The sequence below is a fragment of the Trachypithecus francoisi genome, unplaced genomic scaffold, assembly GCF_009764315.1.
Source record: "Trachypithecus francoisi isolate TF-2019V2 unplaced genomic scaffold, Tfra_2.0 Lachesis_group5, whole genome shotgun sequence".
NCBI lineage: Eukaryota > Metazoa > Chordata > Mammalia > Primates > Cercopithecidae > Trachypithecus > Trachypithecus francoisi.
In genome coordinates, this window is record NW_022681470.1 from 66,968,271 (window position 1) to 66,991,289 (window position 23,019).

At 39.1% G+C, this 23,019-nt stretch overlaps 1 protein-coding gene across 2 annotated transcripts in view; it reads left to right on the plus strand.

The window, feature by feature from the left end:
- Positions 1-16,146: 16,146 nt before the first annotated feature.
- Positions 16,147-23,019, plus strand: part of SYT14 (synaptotagmin 14) — a 227,062-nt gene continuing 220,189 nt past the window's right edge. For both annotated transcript variants that reach the window (XM_033197016.1, XM_033197018.1), the window contains exon 1: positions 16,147-16,384. In XM_033197016.1, the coding sequence (XP_033052907.1) occupies positions 16,372-16,384 (13 nt within the window). In that variant the 5' untranslated portion in view covers positions 16,147-16,371. The remainder of the gene's footprint in view (positions 16,385-23,019) is intronic.

Sequence of the window (23,019 nt, forward strand, 5' to 3'; positions counted from 1 at the left end):
AAATTCTTTTAACATGCCTCTCCACCTAACTCTTCCTTTCCATGCTTACAGCTGCTCCCATTGTCCATGCTTTCACCATCTGATTCTTGGACTACCATGGCATCTTCCAATTAGTTCCTGCCTTTATTCTCTACTTTCTTGAACTAATCCTATACTCCATCTTATAATTTACTGCCTAGAATGTCACTTTGAGCATATCACTTTCTTGCTAAAATCCTTACAAGATTTTGGGGGTCCTCAGTCTGCCATTTAGCAATAGTAATATGACTCTTACAATTCCTCAGTTCTACTTCTTTACTCTTGAAAATCTCCTCATCTTTCAAGTACATCTATCTCAAGCTTGCCTTAGAATCATCATTGACTCTTAGGTGGAAAATCTCTATATGAGCATTAATTTCTCTCCATTTTAGCTTCTTGGACCTTTGGGAGATTAGAGGTGAATCACTGAAAATTAAAGCTGAAGTATAAATGAGGAGGAGTGAGGTGAGAGAGAGAAACCTAAGGTATAGGCTCTATGACAAAACTAGCATGTGGTCCTTAGGATTTTGAGAGCAGGAGACTGGGATAAAATGAAACCTGCTGGAAAGTTGGACTGTGGGAAAGAGAGGGATGGGGAGACTGGTACAGATTCCAGGATGGGTCTTTGGCAAGAAGAAAGCCTACCTGGGAAATCATTGTCTTCAACTATCTCAAGTACTTCCACCAACACAGAGTGGAAAAACCCCAAAAAACAAACAAACAAAAAATGCCAAGTAAGGAGGAGGGGAAAGGGCTGGCAGCCTCCCAAATCTGCCATCCACCTAATGCTTTTTGTTGAGTCACCTGTTAGCATAATTCTCTTCCAATAGAGCTTGCATGTAGGCTATTATTACAATCTGGTTTAATGTGGTCAAAAAAAAACAATTATTATGCACACCAAACCAAGAGAGACTATTCATGAGAGTGATAATCTCAGCACTGGGGCTTATAACAAGCACAGATCTCTTCCTGTACAGCTGCCACCCGCTGGTTTTGGCTCTAACCATCGTGACCATACTGAATAAGCCTGATCTCTTTTCATCTGGCAGACATTCAAATATTTGAAAACAATTATCATGGAGTCCCTGAGTCATTTCTTTTTCAGACTAAACATTATCAGCTTTTTAGCCTTTTTCACATAGAATATAATTAGAAATATCTTGCCTTTGAATTCACTCCAGGTATTTTCTTACCAGGGCAGAGAAGAGCGAGATTGCTGCTTTCTTTTTGATAGATAATAGGTATCTAAAATTGCAGTCTGAAACCACATTAATAATTTTAGTAGACACCCCATATATACAAATTGAACTTACTCTCAATTAAAACTCCAGGTCCTTCTAGCTGTGCTGCTTCTGGTCTGGGTTTTCCCTATTTTACTTTCATTCATTTATTGAAGGGCTTTATTGATGATTTCTTATTAATTAAATACATTTTCACTAATGAGGGATCACTGTGGGCTTGGTACTGGGAGTAGGGGAAGATTTAGCACTGCTGGGAAACTCTCCCATTGCTGTGACCCAGGGGAGCTAGAGATGGTAGGAATCCAAGGTCAGGACTAAGGTTGAGGTAAGCCAGGAACCTAGGGTGCAACACTTAAGGAGGCACTCACTATCGGGTTGGTGCAAGCACAGCACAAATAGTGTACTATTCTGGACAGAGTTCTTATCCAGTTCCCTCTCTGGTTTATTGTTTAGAATAAGCTGACAGCATAGCTCAGGTGGGCCAGTCGCAGGTTTTGGACATTTTAACTACAAACCAAAGTTTTACAGTTTATATTAGGCATTTATATTCATTATAGAATACATTCATAGTCTGCACAAAGGACCACACGAGCATATACCCTTATAATATACAATGAGGAAAATCATAGTTGTTATGTGGTATGTCAGGATGAGGGAATTCAGAATATAAGACTGGAGTTTTTCCTGGAGTCTCCCTGACAGCACTGTCAGGAGGGATAGGAGAAGTATACATAGAAATCCAACTTTCCCCCCAGTGTGTAAGGTATTTATGCTCAGGGTCCTCCTATGGTTTTTGGATCCTTGATGTCATTGTCCAAATTTTTAAAAAAACCTATCACCAGGCTCCAGATTCTCCCATCTGCAGAGATACAGCTCAGCACATTAAATGACTTCCCATTGACCAGCACCAATAGAAAAGCCCTACACAGAAAATTTGGAGAAAATAAAGAACTTCATCTGTCCTTATATAACTAAGACTCAGACATAAAAGGAGGCTAAATCAAAAGGGTATGGCCCCTAAGAGAGAACAGTAAAACCCTTTCCAGGAAAACAAAGAGAATGAGAGCACAGGCCAAGGTGGGTTGAATATATACGTCCTCCCTCAGACTGGCTTGCCCTGTCTAGCTCAAACCAATTCTATTTGAGGAACTCCTCATTTAAGCCTCTGCAGTGAAAGGGAACCAGGAAGATGCATGAAACAGAGTTACTAACTTAGGGCTCAGTTTAGGGCTCATTCAATTATGAAGAGACACTCTAAATACAACATACATAAATGCAAATATCATGAGAGTTCTTACCTCTGATGGAAGGTAGGTTTGGGAGGCATCACAGAGGAGGAGAGAAGCCATTCGAACCTTTATTTTCAGAATATATTTTTATATTTTTAATGCCAAAACGAAAATTATATTTTCCAATTGAGACTCCCCCAACAGGTAAACTTTTATAAGTTTCTGTTTTTAGTTCTTGCGATTATTACCATATGCTAAATAATATAATTCTATCGACTGGGCGCAGTGGCTCATGCCCATAATCCTAGCACTTTGGGAGGCCGAGGGAGGCAGATCACCTGAGGTCAGGAGTTTGAGACCAGCCTGACCAACATGGTGAAACCCTGTCTCTACTAAAAACACAAAAATTAGCTGGGTGTGGTGTCATGCCTGTAATCCCAGCTACCCTAGAGGCCGAGACAGGAGAATCGCTGGAACCTGGGAGGCAGAGGCTGCAGTGAGCCGAGATGGCACCACTGCACTCCAGCCTGGGCGACAGAGCAAGACTCTGCCTCAAAAAATATATATATGTATATATGCATATATATATACACACACACACACACACACACACACACACACACACATATAAAATTTTGGCCAGACGTGGTAGCTCACGCCTGTAATCCCAGCACTTTGAGAGGCGAAGGCAGGTGGATCACGAGGTCAAGAAATCGAGACCATCTTGGCCAACATGGTGAAACCCCATCTCTACTAAAAAAACAAAATCAGCTGGGCATGTTGGTGCGTGCCTGTAGTCCCAGCTACTCAGGAGGCTGAGGCAGGAGAATCACTTAGACCCGGGAGATGGAGGTTGCAGTGAGCTGAGATCGTGCCACTCACTGTACTCCGACCTGGCAACAGAGTGGGACTCCAACTCAAAAAAATATATATATATGTGTGTGTATATATATATATAATATATAAAATTCTGTCTTATAAGTTTACACATCTATTGATTCCAGGTTATGAAACAAGAAGAATTTGCCTCATATATAATTGGTCCTCTCTAACTCTAGGTTCTGCATCCACAGATTCAACAACTGTGAATTTAAAAATTTGAAAAAAAAAAAAAAAGCCAATACAACAAGAAACAATACAAATTAAAAAAATACAGTATAAGAAGTATTTGCTTAGCATTTACTTTGAAGTACATATTATAAGTAATCTAGAGATAACTTAAAATATACAGGAGGATGTGGTTAGGATATATGCAAATTATCCACCATTTTATATAAAGAACTTAAGCATTCATGGACTTTGGAATGGGGAGGAGTGTCTTGGAACCAATTTTCCTAGGATACTGAGGGATGACTATACACTATTTCCCACCTCCTCCCTTCCTCTTTTTCTGAGTGTATATATAGAAGATACAATAGAAGAATATATAGGCCAGGCGCGGTGCCTCATGCCTGTAATCCCAGCACTTTGGGAGGCTGAGGCAGGCGGATCACTTGAGGTCAGGAGTTCGAGATCAGCCTGGCCAACATGGTGAAACCCCGTCTCTACTAAAAATACAAGAATTAGTTGGGTGTGGTGGCACACACCTGTAATTCCAGCTACTTGGGAGGCTGAGGCAGGAGAATTGCTTGAACCTGGGAGGTGGAGGTTGCAGTGAGGGGAGATCACACCACTGTACTCCAGCCTGGGCAACAGAGAAAGACTTTTTCTCAAAAAAAAAAAAAAAGAATATCTATATAATACATATATATGTATGTATATATATGTGTGTTCTATTGCTCATTTATATCAATTTTAAAATATAATAAAATTTGTTCTTATTTTCCATACATTTTAAAAAGTAACTTTAATTCTCCCTTATGTAGGCTGGGAGAAATTACTGTCCTTGTTCTCCATCCCTCATTCCTCTGCTTTACTTCTCAGCCTCTGATGGCTATATTCTTATTTCGATATTGTCGATATTGATAACATTTATGTCTGGTTCTGTGAAGTATTCTGTGCCTTTCATAATATCTTTGAATTAATAAACAGTATCTATATGTTATTATTAAAGAAATATTATTTACTATGTTTCAAGTTGTATGATTACAATTTTAAATTGGAAAATGTGGTGTTACGTTGCTAAATCAGTGCTGCTCAAAAGAGAATATTCCAAGTGCCAAGATCAACTAGATTTTCTCTCACAACTTTAACAATGACTCAAACTCAAGCCATATTTAATTTGCTTCATACGTGGGCCATATAGCTTTTCCACCCTAGAGCATCTAATTGCTCTTCTTTTTTCTACTGAGAGAAAAAAATGTATGCCTTTTTCATGACAATAAGATCTTTCAGCATTGTAGTATATTAGTTGTTGAATGACAATTTTCTTTCTGAACATTTTCTTCAGACTTCTCTTTATAATTTAAATTTGTTGATTTTCAGGTTCATTGTCATCCTATGATTTCTTTTCATCATACTCACAGGTTAGTTTCATGGTTTCTGGGATCTATAACTTCTTCCTTGGATTATTGTTTTGTTGGGCTATATCATTAAGTTAAAAATTTTAAAAATGTGAACAACAGTAGATTTTAAAAAAATTTATGAATGCCTGAAAAGCTTTACTCTGTCCTCATTCCTGATTGAGTCAGGCTTGACATAGAATTTGAAGTTCATAATCATTCTTTCTTCAAGACTCCACAGTCATCGCTCCTTTTTTTTTTTTCAGATGGAGTCTCGCTGCAACACCCAGGCTGGAGTGCAACAGCATGATCTCAGCTCACCGCAACCTCCGCTTCCTGGGTTCAAGTGATTCCCCTGCCTCAGCCTCCCAAGTAACTGTGCACGCCACCACATCTGGCTATTTTTCTTATTCTTCATTCTTCATAGAGAATTTTTTTATTTTTTTATTCTTTTTATTCTTCATAGAGACGTGGTTTCATCATATTGGCCAGGCTGGTCTTGAACTCCTGACCTCAAGTGATCCGCCTGCTACAGCCTCCCAAAGTGCTGGGACTACAGGCATTAGCTACCGCACCCGGTTGCTCCCTTCTTTTCTAATACCCAATTAGAACTTTCAGTGACAAAGTTCTAATACCCACTTTGTCATTGAAATCTCTGATCCCAATTTGAACCTCAGTTTTTCAGAGTTAAGTTATTTATTTTACTTTTTCTTTTTTCCTTTTCTTTTAAAAAAATCTCTGCCTTAAGAATCTTCATTATTCTTGATGTTCTAAAATTCCATGAGATGTGTCTCAATGTGGGTTTTCATTCATTCATCTTGCTTGGTTCTTGCAGGGTTCTTTCCATCTAAAGTCCAGGGCCTTTCTTTAGATCACAGAAATCGTTTTGCATTGTTTCTTTAATGATTTGTGCTCCAGATCCTCTCTTTTTTCCCTCTGGAACTCTTATTGGTTAAACTCTAGACTTTCAGAATTGATCTTCAATGAATTTTATTTTTTTCTCCTATTTTCCATTAACCTATCTTTTGTCTCTTCTAGTTTTTTCTTTTTCCTTTTTCAACCAGATTTTTTGAAGCATAATTGACAAACAATAAGTTGCATATGTTTTAAGTATATGAATTGATCAGTTTTGACATAGAAATACACCCATGACACCATTACCACAATCAAGATAACACATCAGTCAGCCCCCAAAACTCCCTCCTGCCCCTTCCTAGACCACCTTGTCTCTTTCCTCCCAGGCAACCGCTGATTTACTGCCTGTCACTATACATTATGTAGTTTGTATATTTTAGATTTTTATCTGAATTTCCATTTTTCTCCCTGGCTTCTTTCATTCAGCATAATTATTCTGAGGTTCATCCACGATGTTGTGTGCATCAACAGTTTATTCCTTTTAATTACTGGTTATTACTTCATTATATGGATATGCCATGGTTTGTTTATTCATTCACTTATGATGAACTTTTGGGTTGTCTCAAGTTTTTGGCAACTTCAAATAATGCTGCTACGAACACTCAGGTACAAGTCTTTGTTTGGACATATGCTTTCTTCCTTTTTTTTTTTCTTCCAAGATGGAATTGTGCTCTGTCGCCCAGGATGGAGTGCAGTGGCACGATCTTGGCTCACTGCAACCTCCACCTCCCGGGTTCAAATGATTCTCCTGCCTTGGCTTCCGGAGTAGCTGGAACTACAGGTGCATGCCACACACCCAGGTAACTTGTATTTTTAGTAGAGATGGGGTTTCACTATGTTGGTTAGGCTCGAACTCCTGCCCTCAGATGATTTGCCCACCTCGACCTCCCCAAGTGCTGGGATTATAGGCGTGAGCCACCATGCCTGGCCATGCTTTCTTTACTCCTGGATAAGTATCTAGAAAAATAACTAGATCATGTGGTAGCTCTATGTTTAACTTTTAGTGAGACTGACAGGCTGTTTTCCAACTTTTTCATCTTTTCTAATGAGTATTGTGTTTCAACAATCATATTTTCACAATCAATAAATCTTTTTTGTTCTTCTATTTCTCTCTCTCTTTTTTTTCTTTCAATAGCAGTCTTTGTTTAAAGGCTTGTAATGTCTTATTGAAGCTCTCTGAGTTCCCCTTGGGTTCATTTGTCCAATTGTTCACCTAGGGTTTTTTTTTTTTTTTTTGAGACAGGGTCTCACTCTGTTGCCCAGGCTGGAGGGCAGTGGTGTGATCATGGCTCACTGTAGCTTCTGCCTCCCAGGCTCAAGTCATCCTCCCACTTCAGCCTCCTGAATAGCTGGGACCACAGGCACATGCCAACACACCTGGCTAATCTTTTGTATTTCTTGTGGTAAAGTCAGGGTTTCACTATGTTGACCAGGCTGGTCGCAAACTCCTGAGCTCAAGCAATCCACCTGCCTCAGCCTTCCAAAGTGATGTGATTACAGGTGTGAGCCACTGCACCCAGCCTCTCCTAGGTCTTTTACAAATGTCTAAAGATCCTTTTTTTTTTTTTTTTTTTTTTTTTTTGAGGTGGAGTCTCGCTCTGTCGCCCAAGCTGGAGTGCAGTGGCCGGATCTCAGCTCACTGCAAGCTCCGCCTCCCGGGTTCCCGCCATTCTCCTGCCTCAGCCTCCCGAGTAGCTGGGACTACAGGCGCCCGCCACCTCGCCCGGCTAGTTTTTGTATTTTTAGTAGAGACGGGGTTTCACTGTGTTAGCCAGGATGGTCTCGATCTCCTGACCTCGTGATCCGCCCGTCTCGGCCTCCCAAAGTGCTGGGATTTAAAGATCCTTAATTTAAGAACTTATATTTTAAAATAAGGGATCAGGTTGAATAATACATGTACTTAGTATATCAAAATATAGAGGGCTTTATGTCAGGGTGCCAACACTAGGAGCCTTACCTCTTTCTAGACAGATGTTCAATTTATTTACAATTCTCTGATTCTATCCTACAAATTTCACTTCTTTCTGGCAGTTACCCACACACGTGGGTTTGGGAAAAATAGGGGAGGCTGGATTGAACCAGTTATCCATTGACAGACTTTTTGTTTTTTTTGTTTGTTTTTTGTTTGTTTGTTTTGAGACGGAGTCTCGCTCTGTTGCCCAGGCTGGAGTGCAGTGCCATGATCTCGGCTCACTGCAACCTCCGCCTCCCGGGTTCAAGCGATTCTCCTGCATCAGCCTCCTGAGTAGCTGGGACTACAGGTGCATGCCACCATGCCTGGCTAATTTTTGTATTTTTAGTAGAGGTGGTGTTTCACCATGTCGGCCAGGATGGTCTCAATCTCTTGACCTCTTGATCCACCTGCCTGGGCCTCCCAAAGTGCTAGGATTACAGGCATGAGCCACTGCGCCCGGCCCACTGATAGGCTTTTAATTAAGTTCCCTTAGTTCTACCCTAGAATCTGCTTTTCCACTTCATTTATATCCACTTCAAGCCCGAGGTCTCTGGTGCTTTATTTTTCATCACTGCTCTGGAATTCTTCTATGAGTTCTGGGCTGACATTTCCCTCCATTGATATATCCATTGCAGATGAAGTTTTCCCTCTAGAAAGTTGTTAAAAGTCTGTGATCAACTAACGCACATGCATCTCCCTGTTACCACTATTATCTGAAGATTTAAACATAAGAATAAAATGCTCAGGTATGTATTTTGGAAATGCAGTGTATAATATTGATAGAATTGAAGAAGATAAATTTGGGCAAGGTAATGATATGTGGAATAAAGGAAAGACAGTCAAAACAGGAAGATAATTTAGGAATTTATTGTAAAAATCTGGAAAAGAGATGATGAGGGCATCCATTAGGAAAAGGATATAAAAATAAGGTTTTGATTATATATATATGGTGGAATCTACAGATTTGATGACTTTTTGAGAGTGAGGGATACAAATAATTCTAAGTCATACTAATCTGGATTACTTAGTGGATTGTGGTATCAATAACTTAGGTGGTGAATAAAGGAAAAGGAATAAGTTTTTTTTTTAAAAAAAGAGAATGTAGTGAGTTTGATTAAGAAGTAAGTTGAGCATAATAGGTGGACATTACCAGTAGGCAACTAAAAGTAATACTCTGATATTTAAAAGGGTTAAAAATGGATCCCAGTGGAAATTTTATGCAAACATTACATTATATTTGTTATGTTTTAGATTGAGAGTTTGAAATTTAGTAGCCTCTTGAACAATGGTGAATTCAGCTGGATTAATACTTAATAACATAGACATAAAATCAATCAAGTGTAGTTTGGTTGGGTGAGGAGTCTGGGTGGAGAAGAAAAATAACGTGGCTTAGCATATAGCAAAGGAGTACAGTTCCCCTCTGTAAATTCATAACAATCAGATGCAGTGAACAGAAACTAGTAGAAGTAGCAGGTACCCTAACTGTTTTATCTAATATTTTCTATATTATCTTTTCTACGGAAAGCTAAGCAATGTCAGGTGTGGTGGCTCACACCTGTAATCCCAGCATTTTGGGAGGCCGAGGCAGGTGGATCACTTGAAGTCAGGAGTTTGAGATCAGCCTGGCCAACATCATGAAGCCCCACCTCTACTAAAAACACAAAATTAGCAGGGTGCATGCCTATAATCCTAGCTGCTCAGGAGGCTGAGACAGGAGAATTGCTTGAACCTGGGAGGTGGAGGTTGCAGTGAGCTGAGATCACTGGGTCTCACAATTTACTTCCAGTCCTTAACATATCATTTTCAATTCAAAATTGTACTCTTACAAGTCATTCTATGATTGATTTTGTAGCCTATCTTTCTGAATCCTTAAAAAACGTTCCATAATTCCTTTAGTAAATTGTTCCGTGTTAAAAGAGAAAACACTAATAAACTTTCTGTCAGATTATGGCATGTCATATCACGTTAAACTCTACAAATTTTTTCCCTTTCCTTCATAACAGTAAGTAAATACTTAAGCAAAGAGACATTCTGTATTAGGAAACGATGATTAGGAAGATGAGAATGAGAAATACTATTTTACATAAAGGGTTTTTGATAATCAATTTTTAGCTTCTCTTTATCACAATCATCAATGGCTATTTAATCTGATTTTTGTGTAGATGTACGCATCAGAGTTTAAGAACTACAATCATAAAGGACACATGACTCCAAGCCTATTACAATTTATTCATTCAACAAAAATTCATTGAGCACCTACTTTTATACAAAGAATAATGTTTGATAGCATTGCATTTGAAGAGCATAAGCAATAAAAACTCTTAGTGACCTTCATAGATTCTCTGCTCTGATCAAGCCCATTATTTTACCTCCTTTTCCTAACTTATGCCCTAATCATCTCTTTTCCAGATTATGCTAAACTATCTTTCTGCTTTGACTCTCCTTCCTCTATTCCACACATCATTACTCTGTTCAAATTTGCAATTATATAAACCAAGAAGATTTGAATGTTTTTGCAGCAGAAGACCATTTTCTCATCTAACTCAGATTATCGATTTATTTTAGGTGTAAAATCCAATTTCTTTCCTGTATATGTATATCCTTTAGGGCTTCTAAAAGTTGCTTCCACTTTCCACATGATAGGTGGCTGCATTTACTGGTGGGTGACATATTTATGTCATGTAAAAGGTTTGTGGCACACTTTTTGACCTCTGAGTGAAAGTCATCATATAAATGTCACTTGTCATTATCATGGAAACACTCAGTCCTGAAAAAAGGTTTTAAATATAGTCCAGTACTCCTACCTAGAACAAAATAATACACTTCTTTGTTGTGAATAAGAACAGTTAGTTACAGTAGCCTGTATCCTACTAAGCATGTACTTGTTGATCATTTTGTGTTAAATTGGTCTATATGTTTAAAAGTTCTGTTCACTCCTACGAGCTGGACAGGCCAGTATAGTGCTGTGTTATTATTCTTTTGAAAAACCTCTGCATACTGCTCTATGCAGCTAGCCAATAGCAATAACTTCAGAGAGCAATAAGAAAATAATAGCAGATTGTACAGGAAGAATATCATATTCACAGAGGAAAAGGAAGCGAAGTATAGTTGGCCCTTCTGTCTGAATGAAAGGCTTAGAAGACACAATGGAAGGAAAGCACAAGATAATAAATTAGTGTCTGTGCTATTTGCTCTTTTCTTCCTTTTCTTTGCTAGAGCTTGTGTTACTTTTAAAGCTTTAGGTGGCAGGAAAAAAACTACCATTTGATCTAAGTGAACAAAAATAATTCTAGAATATTTCATGTTAGTTTTTCCCTGTTATAACTGTGCTATCTATAGTAGAGTAAATGACAGCTCTTGAGGAAAATATTTGCTGGAGGAAATGGAAGAGAAAACAAAATTATTCTGATTTCTGGTTACTTTTTTTCCATCACCGTCTTTGACTACCTCCACATAGCATGATGGATATATTTCTTATAGTGTCAGGTCATTAGGTAGAATTGCCAAACATGGGAAATTGCTGCTATCCTTTTCCCACTATAGACATTACAGTTTATCTCACCAAGTGCTCATTAAATAATCTTCTTTCTTACTTCCTGCCTGAACACTACCATGCCATTTCTGTAGCTCTAAGTCTATGCTGTTTGATATGGCAGACAATAGCCATATGTGACTTTTTAAACTTTAAATTGAAAAAAATTAAATAAAACTAAAAATTCAATTCCTCAATTGCACTCCCTACATTTCAAGTGCTCAGTAGTCACAGGTGGCTAGGGGTCACTGTATTGGACAGCATAAATAGAGAGTGCTTTAACTGTTTCAGACAATTCTTTTGGATAGCTCTGCTGTAAGGGAACTGCAGGGAAGTATGATGAAAGGCAAGTGTTTGCAAAAGAGTTAGAAGGTAGACATGAGGTGGATGTCTAGACAGTACAGTACCTTTGTAGTTACTACTTAACCCATTTATGCCTGAAATTGCAATTTTTAGAATTTTTGCAATCAGACCTTGGTGATGTCCTTGAGCAGTAGGATATAAATAACTCCCACATGCTTAGCGTTCCAATAATGGAACACTAGGCATACATTTCTTTCTGTCCCAACAACCTCCTTCTGGGAACTATCTTCCTTCTTCCCCAGTTCATCCTTATGAGCCTTATGGGGGCTGCTGTATTCTTCCATGACCCTGCCATTATGGCCACAGAGGTTTTGTTCAGGGGCATTCACTTGACTCAGGCTAGGGCTAATTTTTGTACTTGGCCTCCTGATTAGTATGAAACAGAGTATTTCATTTAAGTTGAGTCAATGATGCTTTACTTTATGGGGACTTTATGAAGCTGGGGCCCAGAAAGTTGCCAGAAACTGTGAGCTATAAAGCTCGACATCTTTCAAGTGTCATGTTTTCTGTCATAGGGACAAAGTTAGCCTGTGGTGAGCAAGCAAAACGAAGCTAACATGCACAAAAGTAGAGATAAGAGGTAGAAGGTATGGTGCTGGCATTGGGGTTTCCAAGTCTAGCTGATTCTGAGGCCAAGGTTCATTTCTGTACTTATATCTTTATAACTAACTTTCCACTTTTCTTAAGCTAATTCAAATTGAGTTGCTCTCATTTGCAACCAAAAAAGTATTAACTAATGTACAATTAATTGAAGACAGTAGCTTGTTGGAATGTATGGATTTAGAAAGGCAAGTATAATTCAAATTTGTAATGTAACAAATATAAACAAAATAAGTCAATTACATACACCAACAAAGCTCTGGTAATTATATTTATTTTAAACAAACTAATTTATAATAGCAAAGAAACAGTATTATTTTACAAAGACAACTTGCCATATTTTGTTTAGCTTCATGAGTGCTAGAAAAACAGACGAAGATATCAGAATAACTAATAGTGTAACTTTTCATGGCACTGTGATTCACGAAGAAAAAGAAATATTAATGGTTTTAACTTGGTTTTTCACCAGGTTTGTATAATACAGCCACCTCTTTTCAGATAATTACAACTGGTAACAAAGCTTAAAGTTTAAAAGTCTTGGCTGGGCACATTGTCTCAGGTCGGGCACAGTGGCTCATGCCTGTAATCCCAGCACCTTGGGAGGCTGAGGCAGGAGGATCGCTTGAGCCCTGAAGTTTGAGACCAGCCTGAGCCACAAAGTGAGACCCTGCCTCTCCAAAAAATAAAAAATAAAAAAGTTAGCCAGGTGTGGTGGTGCATACCTGTGGTCCCAGCTACACAGGAGGTTGAGGCAGGAGGATTGCTTGAGCTTAGGAGATCGAGGCTGCAGTGAGTCATGTTCACACCACTGCACTCAAGCCTGGAGGGCAAGAGAGAGACCCTGTCTGAAGAAAAGTTCTCCCTTAACTCAAATACTCAAATGCCAGAATAATATAAGATCTACTAAAATTTTTCAAAATACATATTTTTTTGTATAGATACTTGTTAAATCTCCACTTCTATATATGCAACTATATAATTGCTAGTTAGTATTTCTTTTCATTCTTCTAGTGGTTTAGTCTTTTTCAGTTGAACAGCTTAAATAAAGGAAAGGTACAATTTTAAACATGAGTTGTTTCTTAAAATTGGGAATTTTTGTAACTAGGAACATACTTTCCCATCAAGATGATACTGTTATCAATAGTGATTATTTTGTATGGTACATGAAAACTACTTAACTAATGTAGGTGAAATTACTCTTCACTTCCCTTTTGAGTTGTTCTTCCCACATGATTCATCTTCTGTGCTCAATTTTTCCACTGATGTTTCAGCCACATCACTAGGTAATAAGCTTGTGGTCCTCCTGGAAATAAAACTCTCATTGAAAATAATATCTCTACGAAAAACTAATTGGAGACTGAAAATGCCAAAAACATTCCCATTTTATAACATAAGAAAGGAAATTAGTATGACTAACTTGTGTTGCCTAAGCTGGAGTGCACTAGCGCAATCACTGTTCACTGCAGCCTTGACTTCTCGCTCAGGTGATCCTGCCATCTCAGCCTCCTGAGTAGCTGGGACTATACGCATGTGCCACCATACCCGGCTAATTTTTTGTAGTTTTAGTAGAGACAGGGTTTCACCATGTTGTCCAGGCTGGTCTTGACTCCTGGGCTCAAGCCTGCTTCAGCCTCCCAAAGTGCTGGGGTTATAGGCATGAGCCACTATGCCCAGCTTGACTTCTTTTATTCTACTTTTCCTAACTGAGCTCCTAACTATCTCCACATCACATGATGGTAATTGCTTGAATTATATGTTTGGAAACTGTTTTGCAAATAATTTATTACAAAGAAGAATGAAGAATGAAAAAATGAAGAATTTCTTGTGCATTCCCTAGTACATAAAGGTATACAGACTAAAGACAGTTTTGGAGGTGGAAGGTCAAGATTAGGAACAATTTTTGTTATTAGGCAGGATGTATAATTAACAAAATGTAAAACATTCAAATTATAAATAATTGACACTCCCTAAAAGTATCAAACCCATAACATACTTTATAAATAAGAATATGTAAGACACTAAATTAAAAATCTGATTCCAAGTGGCTGCTAAGCAAACTCAGCATCTATATGAAATCTTGGGTGAGGAAATCCATATGATATTTTCCAACATCAGTCTCAGAAATTTTCCAGCTAGTATTTGGAAAACATAGTTTCCTTTTTTAAAAAGCAATGTTGGTAGGGAGAATTCTGCATTCTAATCCAGAGGGAAAGGTCATCAATACCCAGTGGCCTTGGCCTAAACTCCTGTATTCGACAAGTTTGAAACTCAAGTTCACCACACATACACACACACAAATAAGTCTCCTGAACAAATAATAGCGATGTTAATCTAGGTTATGGAAACTCACATAATCTGGTTATTACTTAATAGCTGTGTAATTGGTGAGGAAAGAATGATTAAATTTTTGGGGCTTTCAATATGAAATTCTTTAAAAGTTTGAAAAATTGGATTACTCAGAACTAGCCAGAAACCACAAACTCAGAATTGTGGTGTCAAGTTCAGATCAATGTCTTGGAGTTCAAGATTATTTTAAGGGAGGCTGCCTGGGGAAAATGTCATTAAACATTTTACCTGAATCCTCTAGATGTCTATCATAAACTCTCTCATGAAGCTTTCCTAAAGTATAGGCATTTTAATGTTTTCTGAGTAAAACAGTATTTATTTGATCCTTCAATAACAATTCTTGCTTGTAGCCAGATTTCAGCACAGTGCCGGCTCCACAGATATTCACTGAAGTAACGAAAATGGTAAAGGATGAATGTCTATTGAGCATAAACTGCGACTGAGGGAGAGGTTATATAAAAGCAATGGAAGACAGTTTCTGCTCTAGATTTACAGTCCAACCTCACTTACATAAGCGTAAAATATTTCTTCTTTGTGTCAGTCCCTATATAGCTATTTTGCTCTAGGAATTAGCATTTCCTCCACAAGGGAGAATCACTAAACTCCCTATTTCTCAATGTTGTTTATACTGTTGATTGTCCAGGTCCTCAAATTACTAAATGAAGTTGAGAGTTGGGTAAATGGTTGAGCGGTTCAAGTATCTTAAGTAAAAACTAAGTGGCCAATTGTTGTTGTGCTCAGGGTTGGCCTGTGACTGTTGACAATGCTCACAGGTTTACAAATTTTAAAAACCTGCATGTGACATGCTTTCCAGGTCCTTTGTCAGAACGTCTGTCTGACCCCTAATTTTGTGTGGCTTCAAATGTGCGTTTGCTATGTGTAGACAAATTCCAACTCTTAGTTCCAAGAGGTAAACCAAGCTCTGTGTGCCAGCAAGTCTTATCAAGAGCGAGGCTAAGGGGTGAAGTGGGTGCGTGCAGGTGAGTGTGTGTGTGTGTGTGTGTGTGTGTGAGGGAGAGCGAGCGAGAGAGACAACTGCTGTGCTCAGGATTCCTCTCTCTTCTTTGCTTTTTGCGAACTAGCTGTTCCTCCACTTCACAGCGGAGATCTGAGACAAGTATGTGGCTGATTTGGGCAAAACAAAACAAAATAAAACCAAACGAAACCAAAACAGACCTTCCTATTACCAAATCTGAGTTAGTGGGTAGGAATCCTTGTCAACCAAGGAGACCTGTCCTTGGTCCTGACCACATAATTTGCCACTCGCCTCCTTCATCGACTCCGTTTGCTACAAGTACGGAACCGGTGGGCGCCCGGCGCCAGGAGGCTCGGGCCCGGGCCACCACAAGTGCTCGGCGCGCCTCGGGCGGGTCTCGGGCGCGGGCCCGTGGCTCTCCGGGCCGGGCACCTGTTTCGAATCCAGGCGCGAGGCGCGGTGGGGGCGGTGGGGTGGGGTGGGGTGGAGTGGGATGGGGTGGGGTGGGGGCGGGGTGGCGTCACGTGCCGCCGGCGGCGGCGGCGGCCCCGGGAAGGTTCCATTTCTTCCGCGGCTCGCACTCGCGGTGCTCGGGGCCCCTCCCTCGCCCCGCCCGCGGCGCCCCTCGCGGCCGCGCAGCCGGGCGACTCCGGGCCGGGCCCCGCCCCTCTCGCTGGCGGACTCGGCGTGTCCTCCGCCCGCCCTCGCGCCCGCTGCCCCTGCCATCTAGTTGGTGCGGTCCATGGCGAGCACATCATGGCGATTGAAGGTAAGTGGAGGCTGACAGCGGGGAGGGAGGACGGTGACCGCCCAGCTGGCGGGGGGGCTCGGAGGCGCGCCGGCAGGCCGAGGCGCTGACGGGGCCGTCTCCTGAGGGCTGGAGCCGGCTGAGGAGGCGCGGGGGTCCCGGCCGCGTCTCGGGAGGCGGGTGGGCGGAGCGGCGCCGCTGGGACGCCGGGCTCCACTGGCTCGCTCGCCCCGGCCTTCGCAGTTTCAGCGGCCTCCCGGCGGCCGCACGCGGGCAGAGCTGACTGGCGGGCAGGTACAGCGTCCGGGCCGCTGCCTCCTGCCGGCCGCGCGGTGTGGGGGTCGGGCTGAGGCCCTACAGACCCCGCGGGACGGGCTGGGAGGAGCGAGGGGCCACGGGGAGCTCAGGCTGCACCTTCTTCTCTGGCTCCCGTCGCAGCAAACCGTCCTTCCACAATACCCGCCTTCCTGCCAAACTGAGAGTCCAGTATTTTGTTCCCTTTCTAACCCTTCCCTGTCCCCACTCGGGCTGATGCTGGGTTACACTCTCTATCCATTCCCCTTCTGTTTGCCGTTGCAGGGTGTCCAGGAAATTTGGGGTTAGGTTAATTTCCTCCTCAAGTGGTTTTGTTCCTCCCCAACACTCAAAACTGTTTTTCTCCATGAAAAGAAGTAAATACGTCCTTACAACAAGCACACATTCTTAGAATCCTGCAAATATCAGTCTGTGAAGTGTTATAGTGCCAACAATGCTCGTATTTCGAAAAGCAGCTTAATAAAAATTAAGTTCCTGGATAAGGTAGTTGACACGAAAGTGTATTTTTCTCTTGTTCCAGAAACATGTGACTGGGACCCAGTGTCTATATTTTGCCTTGTTTTTAAGGAAGATATTGTGAAAATTAATTTCACACGTCTAGGATGTTTATGTGAAAGATTACATCTTCAGGCCCTGTCTCTTAGATTAACTCAAACAGTGAAAGTAATTTGTAAATTTTCCCTGTGCGTGTATGTTCATCTGTACAGCTGTGCAAGGTGCCTATAGCTGTATCATTATTTGTCTACATTGAATGTGTGTTCCTAAGTAAAACTTTTTAAAGCGTTTCCCTTCTAAGTGACCAATCACTGGTAGTATGCATCTCTGGGGCACTGCTTTTTGTCAGATCGTGTGGACTCCAAGATAAGAGTTTAGCTATGTGTTTACGTTTATCTTATTTATTTAAGCGAGGGAGTACTATTATATGCAAGACACGCATTCTAACAGTTTCAAATGTCTACTTTAGTTAAAATGGTGGGGAATAAGATCTACCTATAATTTATGATATTCCTGTTATCTGGAGTAGTACTTTCAACGTTTGTTTCCCTGGCTGCCCTTTTACCAAAGGTTAAAAATCAAGAAACCAAACCCACTGATTTATGTTGTGTACTTTATTTTACCAACTAGTTTGTGGTAGAGTTTCTTGTGAAGCCGTGAAGGTAGAAAGGTTTAGCAGAAGATGAGGAAAATCCTTCAGCCAGATGCCATTCAGATATGATGCTATAACTTGTAATTTCTTAAAATCTTTTCAGTTTTTTCCTTTTTTTCTTAGTTCTTCCTTTCTTTCTTCTGGCAGTTAAGTGTTATTGATTAATTTTCCATGTCACCTGATGGGATTTTGCTCTGCCTACTACTTAACATGTTTAAAGAATAAGATGTTTTGAATCCTCACATTCTAGAGATTCCTCTGTGTTTGAGATAGTCTCATAAATATTTTCATACTGAAGCATTTGCTTAAGGTTTCATAATACAAAGATCAGGAATTATATCTTTTCTAGTTTGGCAAAGAAACTGTAATTAATATTAGCACTTCAGATAAAGATGGCAGTTCGAATTAGCCTAACTGTGCTCCTTATCACATAGTACAATAGATTCATTATGCCCACCCTCCCTAGGCTGTGTTATGGAGTAGAATGAGTTCTGCATGAGACTCTGTGCTAAGGACATCTTAAAAATTTAGGGGCCCAAAAGGCATCTCATTTTTTTAATGAAATGTTTCTTAAAACATTCAATTTCTTCATTCACCTATTAATTCAATAGACTTTTTTTTTTTTTTTTTTTTGGTACAATAGCCGTATACAATGTTCATTGCTGGATTCCATGAGGCCAAAAACATAAATAAGACTATAACCCTTCCCTCAAAGAGTTCATGTTCTATTCGGAGAGACAGATAATTTTAAACATGCAATTACAGTGTAATGTGAATGCTAAGAGATGGATCATCTTTCCTTTGTATAAAAACATTCAATGATGATGGGTCAAACACTGTTTTTGGCAGTAATTCTTATATTCATAAGGTCTTTGTATTTGGCCGAATATCTGACATTCAGTAATGTCTGTCTACCCATCCTAGTTTTGCTTTCTGTAGCAATAAAAAGCCCACTATTCTCTCTCTCTGTGATATCCCTTCTGCCATTTGAAGACAGCTCTAGAGTGTTTTCTAGACAAAATATCCACTTCCCTTCTCTGGATGATCTGTAGTTGTATGTTTTAAAATTTAGAATATAGTAGTGGGCCATTTCATTCCAGTTATACTATTGAATAGCATACATTAAAACTGTTATACCACTCCTTCACTTGTGTGTAATCCTATTAATATAGCTTAACATTAGAATAGGTTTTTTGGAGCTTCATGTTGGCGCAGAGCAAGGCTGTAATCAACTAAAACCACAGTCTCTTTTAGCTGGTATACTCTCAAGGCATGTGCCTGCAACCCCTTACTTAGCTAACCAATGTTTTGAACTGAACAGTTTGTTTATATCTGTTAAGCATACTCTTATTAGCTATGGCCCAGTGTTTTAGCCCTTGAGTCTAGACTTTTTAGTACTAAGGATTGTTTTTATTTCCTTCTCTGTGTAAACCTCCTATTTTATAACACAAAATTATTTCTACTAAGTAATCATTAATTTCCTCCTTTTATCAGTCAGATGTGTGACTGCTAATAAAAAGAGACAAATAAAAGATGCTAGAGTTACTACATTGAGCTAACATAATTCCAGTCAGCGGTAAAGAAGTTAGGCTATATTAGGTAAAGTTACAATTTTTAAAAGGCATTTTGAAATATTGAGAATAGTTATACATCCTTACTGTTGGCCCAGTGGTCTGGCAATACCAGATTGGGAATCATTGTTGTAGCCTAGCCTATGAAGTGATGTAATTGCTATCCAGCATATTCATTCTTCTAGTGTTGGCCTCTGTTAATCTGATAGTGTTGACTCTTTTTTGTTGTATTTGAAATTTCCTCCTCTCTTGATTACATATTTCTCAGTCTTCTCTTAATCTACCTGACCTAATGTTCTAGTGGCTTCCGTTCTTGACCCTGTTGCCATTGTCTGCTTTATACACATTGCCGTAATTGCACGCATTGAACAATTTTGTAATCACTTATTTACAAATTTGTTTTTCCTGTCCGACTGTAAATTTCTAGAGGTTAATGTCTTATTCATTTGTATCCCTTAGGTTTTGTATGGTACCTGAATGCAGTTGTCCCTTGGTAACTGTGGGGGAGATTGGTTCCAGGGGCCCTGGAGATACCAAAATTTGAGAATGCCCAAGGTCTTTATATCGTATGGCATAATATTTGCATCTAACTGATGCACATCCTCTCATATACTTTAAATCATCTCCAGTCTACTTGTAATACCTACTATAATGTAAATACTATGTAAATAGTTCTTTAGGGGATAATGACAAGAAAAAAAGTCTGTACATATTCAGTACATATACAACCACTGTAGGCCTAACTATGTTTTCCATGCACGGTTAGTTAAATCCGTAGATGCTGAACCTGTGGATATGGGGGGCCAATTGTATTTTGTATGAACTCAAACCAAGTTTCTATGCATTGTTTCATGGAATTCTGAACATTGTCAAAAAATTATGCCATTACCCAGAAGCGTATTTCTAACACAGAATTTTCCTGACTTATATTTCCAAATAGTAGCTAGATACTTTCACATGGTTGTCCTCAGCAATCCAAAATGTTTAGCTTGGTATATTCAGAATGTCCCAAAGTTGTCATCACAGCCACCAAATCCAGCCTCCATCAAAATTCACCCCCCACTCTGTGCAGATTTACCATCTGAGTGGCATTTTTAAGTAACCAGGAATCTGAGTTAAAAACCTGGACACCAACCTTGTATTACAGTTCACCTCCCACATCCTGTTGATAACGAAGTCCTGCCAAGTCTACAATTCAAATCAGTTTGTGCTGCTTGGTGTCTTCACTTTATTTTATGCCCTTATCGCTCATTAAGAGACTTGCATTAATTTCCTAAGTAGTCTTATTTCCAGTGTTAAGTTTCCTTCCAATTCATTTTCCAAAGTAGTGCTAGTTATCTTCGTGTTATAAAATGCAAATCTGAGTTTCTTAAAACCTCAAGATGAGGCTGGTCCTTAATAATCTAACTTCCTTCCTTCATCCAGTCCACATTTTTCTTTCTCTTCCATAAGAATATAAGAAGACTCTGCAGACTGTTTTGCCAAAGTAAAAAATAAACACCTGTTACATTGCTATATTAACTTTAACTATTTAAATTCTCTGGGTAACATTTTTAAAAAATGTAGAATAAGGTTAAACTAGCGAAAATCTATGTGTATGTGTGTATATGTGTGAGTGTATGTAGTGCATTTGCTTTTTATTAATAATGTACCTTATAGTTTGCTACATACATATATTGTATTTTTAAAATAATGAGAAGAATACTGAGATGTTCTTTAAGGTTTCTTTTGGCTCTAAGATTTCTGAGGCAAAATTTAGACTTTCAAAAGCCATTTGAAATAGTTAAAAAACCCAGTAGATTTACTTTTGAATAATTTACAGTTTATTCAAGGTTACTTTTCTAACTCACCAAAGAAAATTAGAAACACTTAGGGAACATTAGAGACACAGTGGTATTTTATTTTTTGTTGTTTTAAGGTTGTATTAGAATGCAGCTGTGCACTTTGGTAGGCCGAGGTGGGCGGATCAGTTGAAGTCAGGAGTTTGAGACCAGCCTGGCCAACATGGTGAAACCTTGTCTCTACTGAAAATACAAAACTTAGCTGGGTATAGTGGCGCACACCTGTAGTCCCAGCTGCTGGGGAGGCCGAGACAGGAGAATCACCTAAACCCTGGAGACGGAGGTTGCAGTGAGCCGAGATCGTGCCCCTGCACTCCAGCCTGGGCAACAGAGCGAGATTCTGTCTCAAAAAAGAAAAAAAAAGAGAATGCAGCAGTGCACGGCAATGGGGAAAGCAGAGAGAACCATACACTGGCTTAATTTATACAGTTTGTTATTTGAGTAATACTATTTGCATTATTAGTTTATTTGAAAATATTATGTTTGCGCATAGTATATATGTGGTAGTATAATAGATTGTTTTCATGCATTTTATTTCCATTTAGCTGACTTTATCCTTTTATTCTTTTCCCCGAATCCTAGTCGATTACTACCTAATATGAAAGTGCCTATGTATGAATAATGTAAGACTGAACAAACTACTATAAATAAAACATTTCACGCTTTTGAGTAAAATGATTATATGCATATTTTGTATGTCTATGTAGTAGTATCTTAATTGGACCCTATCAAATTAGAACACTTGATTTACCCTTTTTTTAGAAGGGGGAAATAGTGACAACTCAGGAGGCTGTTATTGGGCATTTACGAACAAATTTCGAAGAGCCACACATGTATTCAGAACAAGCTCTTATTTTCACATTTTTAGGACTATGTTAGAATTGGTATTCAAGATATTATTTTGAGTCATCATGAGATAGAAGTTTTAATGAATATTAAATTATCTTCAGTATTCTGAACTTAATGCAGTAATGCATATGAGTAGCTTTAAAAAATGATTTGGTGCAGAAGTAAAAAATAAGTTTTATTCTCTGTTGACTAGAAAATACACTTAAGTAGAATTTTTTGTGAGCACATACTTAAGGTTTTATTGTGTTATGTTAATGAGTATCTAGCAGTCAAAAGCATAATTGACCAAATGAATTGAATTAAAAAGTAGCTTCAAAGTTGGAAAAATGGATTAATTTGTGAACAGTAAATTTAATTTTATAGGATAAAATTTATACCTCTTAGAAAAGACTATTGAATAAATTCATAGGAACTTATATGGATCAAATGAGATACCGTATTTAGCATGCTTTGTAAATTATAAAGTGCTCTAAGATATTGTTGTGAATAAGATCTAGTTTATTTTATGTGATGCTTGAGGGGTAGTATGTGTCTCAAAGTGTAGGCTGCTATTTAATAGGAGTATCATAGATAAAATGAGTTTGTAAAAGTATAGAAAGGACTTGACTTTTTCAGACTATTTTAACTCTACAGTAATTGCATAGCAACAGCAAAAAGTAAAGGAATTCCAATTTGGGAGGATAACTCCCAGAGGGTTGGAGGCCTGAAGGTTTTTTTTTCCCTCTTTTTTAAAGAAAAAATTCAAAAAAGAGGACAGGTTAAGAAGTATGAGAAAGTTAACGTTTATTTTGGAATATTTACATTGGAGAATGTTTGACATTCAATGATAACTGTAGAAAAGAAGAAAACATCTCCAGAGCCTGAATTTGTTTGAATTTTATATTCTACTTGGTGAAGAATGCAAAGGGAATTACCTTTTTTTGGGTGCTTGCC